This window comes from Prionailurus bengalensis, chromosome A1 (assembly GCF_016509475.1).
Source record: "Prionailurus bengalensis isolate Pbe53 chromosome A1, Fcat_Pben_1.1_paternal_pri, whole genome shotgun sequence".
In the NCBI taxonomy this organism is placed as follows: domain Eukaryota; kingdom Metazoa; phylum Chordata; class Mammalia; order Carnivora; family Felidae; genus Prionailurus; species Prionailurus bengalensis.
The window spans coordinates 85,552,132-85,555,468 of NC_057343.1; the positions used below are offsets into that span (position 1 = coordinate 85,552,132).

General features: G+C 36.4%; 1 protein-coding gene across 1 annotated transcript; it reads right to left on the minus strand.

Moving 5' to 3' along the window:
- Positions 1-1,763: 1,763 nt before the first annotated feature.
- Positions 1,764-2,723, minus strand: LOC122479003 (olfactory receptor 6M1-like). The gene has a single exon (XM_043572882.1). The coding sequence runs from the start codon at positions 2,721-2,723 to the stop codon at positions 1,764-1,766; it is 960 nt and encodes a 319-aa protein (XP_043428817.1).
- Positions 2,724-3,337: the final 614 nt, after the last annotated feature.

Genomic DNA, 3,337 nt, shown 5'->3' on the forward strand with positions numbered 1-3,337 from the left:
GTTCATGCTCTGTCTCTCTCTATCCCCAAAATAAATAAACGTTGAAAAAAAAAATTAAAAAAAAAAAAATCTTTCCATTTCCAACAACATTGATTGAGCTAGTGAATATTATGCTAAATGAAATAAATCATTAATAGAAACACAAATATTATATTATTTCACTCATATGTGGGATTTAAGAAAAAAATCAAATGAATATAGGAGGAAAAACTGAGACAGGCAAACCATGCAACAGACTCCTAACTATAGAGAAAAAACTGAGAGTGGAGGGCAGGTGGGTGGGAAGATGGGTTAAATAAATGGGTGATACGTATTGAGGAGGGCACTTGTGATGAACACTGGATGTTGTATATAACTGATGAATAATTAAATTCTACTCCTGAAACTAATATCACACTGTATGTTAACTAACAGGAACATGAATAAAAAATTGAAAACACAAAAATAAAATAAGAGTTGAATAATTGTGGTCATGTTAAAAAAAAAATGAAGATCTCTTGTGTAAAAAAAAAATGTGGTCTTGACTTGAATAGATTCATTTCCAATGATTCTGAAAAGTAAAATAAATAAACCCCTTTGATAGTTTCCTGCTTGCTATCCCTCTTCCGCCTATTCACCAGGGGCTTTTAAATTCTTGTGAGTTCCATTGCCCCAGCATCTGTGGCATAGAAATAGGAGCATAATGGCTGCAGATTATAACTTAAGTAGAGGCCTGAGAAGATCTGTCTGTAACTTAAATTAAAACTTAATTATCTGGGCCATTTGGCTCCATTAGTTAAGCATCTGATTTCATTTCAGGTCATGATCTTATAGTTCCTGGGTTCAAGTCCCGTATTGGGCTTTGTGCTTTAGTGATAGCCTCCTTCTCTCTATGCCTTTCCTCCAACCCTCCATCTCAAACATAGATAAACATTTAAAATAAACCTAATTATCCAATGACATATATAATTTAAAAGTAATATATCAAAACTCAAGTCAAAATAAATTCACCACCTTAGTAAGGGAATTTATTTGTATTAAATTCAAATTAACAGGCTCCACACTGTCAGCAAAGATCCCCACTCAGGGCTTAATCCCATCAACCATGAGATCATGAGCTGAGCCCAAAGCAAGAATCAGATTCATAACTGAGTCACCCAGGCACCTGACAGAAGGTGAGAATCTATCACAATCAGAGCCATCCAGATTTCAAATCTGGCGGTTATACAGGAATTTGGTTTTGGAATAATTGAAATAACAGGAAAATGGGGAGAAAAAAGACGGCTTTAAGAATGTATATATGTGTATGTATATATGCATGTATGTATGCAGAAATGTTTATATGTACTTTTGGTTCTATTAATTATCTACAAAGATTTTGAGAATATACTTGAATACTGGACCTATTGGTTCAGAATATATGTAGAATAGATATGTAGAAAGATATGCTCACATATGTTTCTCCCTTATGTAAAATTTTAATTTTTTTTCAACTTTTTAAATTTATTTTTGGGACAGAGAGAGACAGAGCATGAATGGGGGAGGCGCAGAGAGAGAGGGAGACACAGAATCGGAAACAGGCTCCAGGCTCCGAGCCCTCAGCCCAGAGCCCTTCGCGGGGCTCCAACTCACAGACCGCGAGATGGTGACCTGGCTGAAGTCGGACGCTTAACGACTGCGCCACCCAGGCGCCCCGCTTATGTAAAATTTTAAATATTCACATAATTACATCAAATGAATGATTTTGTTGTCAAGTATGTAAATCATTAAATTCTATAAAAACATCATTGTTGAGGTTTTAAATTTATTAGCATACTTATATACTTACTGGAGGCATCTTTCAGGGATTCTTTGACTTTTTTATTTCGAAGGCTGTAGATGAAAGGGTTCAACATCGGCGTTACAATGGTGTTCAGCACTGTGGCAAATTTGTTAACATCCATCACATCACCCTTTTTTGGGCAGACGTAAATAAAGATGGAGCTTCCATAATAAAGTGTCACAACGGTGATGTGTGAAACACAAGTGGAGAAAGCTTTCTGCCGTCCCTGGACAGAAGGAATTCTAAGGATAGTAATAATAATGTACATGTAAGACACTCCTGTGAAGAGCAAGGAGCCCAAGAGCAACACAGCAGAGGAGATAAAGTCAGCCAGCTCAGCCAGAGCGATATCTGCACAGACCAGCTTTAGCACAGGGGCACTGTCACAAAAGAAGTGATTGATAATATTTGGTCCACAAAAGGGCAGAGGAACAGTTAAGATTGATGGTGCTAAAATTGACAAAAATGCACCTAAATAGGATCCCAGAAGCAACAATATGCATGTCTGTTTGTTCATGATGATGGCATACCTCAATGGGTTGCAGATGGCAATGTATCGATCAAATGACATGACGACCAGGATGAAGAATTCCGTGGATCCCAAGAGGAAGTAAAAGAAAGATTGCGTGAGACATCCCATGAAGGATATTGCCTTGGTGAGGGAAAATGTGTTTGCTAGCATCTTAGGCACCACAGTGGAGGTGATGGCGACTTCAAGGAAGGAAAGATTGGCTACAAAGAAATACATGGGTGAATGCAGACGGTAGTCACCACACACCAAAAGGATGATCATGGTGTTGCCAATCAGAGACGTCATATACATAAGCAAGAATGCAGAAAAAAGAAGAATTTCTACTTCCTTCTCATTCTGAAACCCCAGAAGAATAAACTCAGTGACTGTGGTCTTGTTTCTATAATCCATAGTGTTCCCAGTTTAACCTGGAATAATAGAAAGTTCTTGAATAATTAATATTTGCATCTTAACCCTGAATGTGCCCTGTCAGTATTCATTAACTCTATGCTGTTATTGTTGTTGCCAAGGAGGGATTAATGTACACAGATAATTTTATTTTCAATGTATAAATATCTACTGAGACAAATTCTACAAGATTTAAGCGCTTAGTTGTTACTTTCACTTATTACAGCAGAATCAATTCCACATTAAGATTGTAACAATTATGCTTTGGGAAAATGTTGGAGACTCCTTTAAGTGTAGGGAAGCTAACAGTGGATTCAAGTAATGTGAAACAGATTCTTAGATATCTCCCTTTAAGATAGATCTCTTATTGTGTCCTTAATCCATTAAGGATATAATGGTGTTTTTTGAGGTGGTAACAGAGTTGCAGTAAAATTTAATTCTATATATTTTTTTCATGTAAAAGAACACATTTTTGAGCTAAGTATAGTCTTTTAGCGGTGGAATGAAATAATTTAAAAATAACTGAACACAATTACATAATAGAAATATTTTAAAAAATGTTCATGACTCCTGCTCACTGGCTCCAACCTCTGCATGATCAGATCAGTTTCTAACAA

What these genes read in the sequence shown, in the direction of transcription:
- LOC122479003 (XM_043572882.1), bottom strand. Translation starts at nt 2,723, where the DNA reads ATGGATTATAGAAACAAGACCACAGTCACTGAGTTTATTCTTCTGGGG.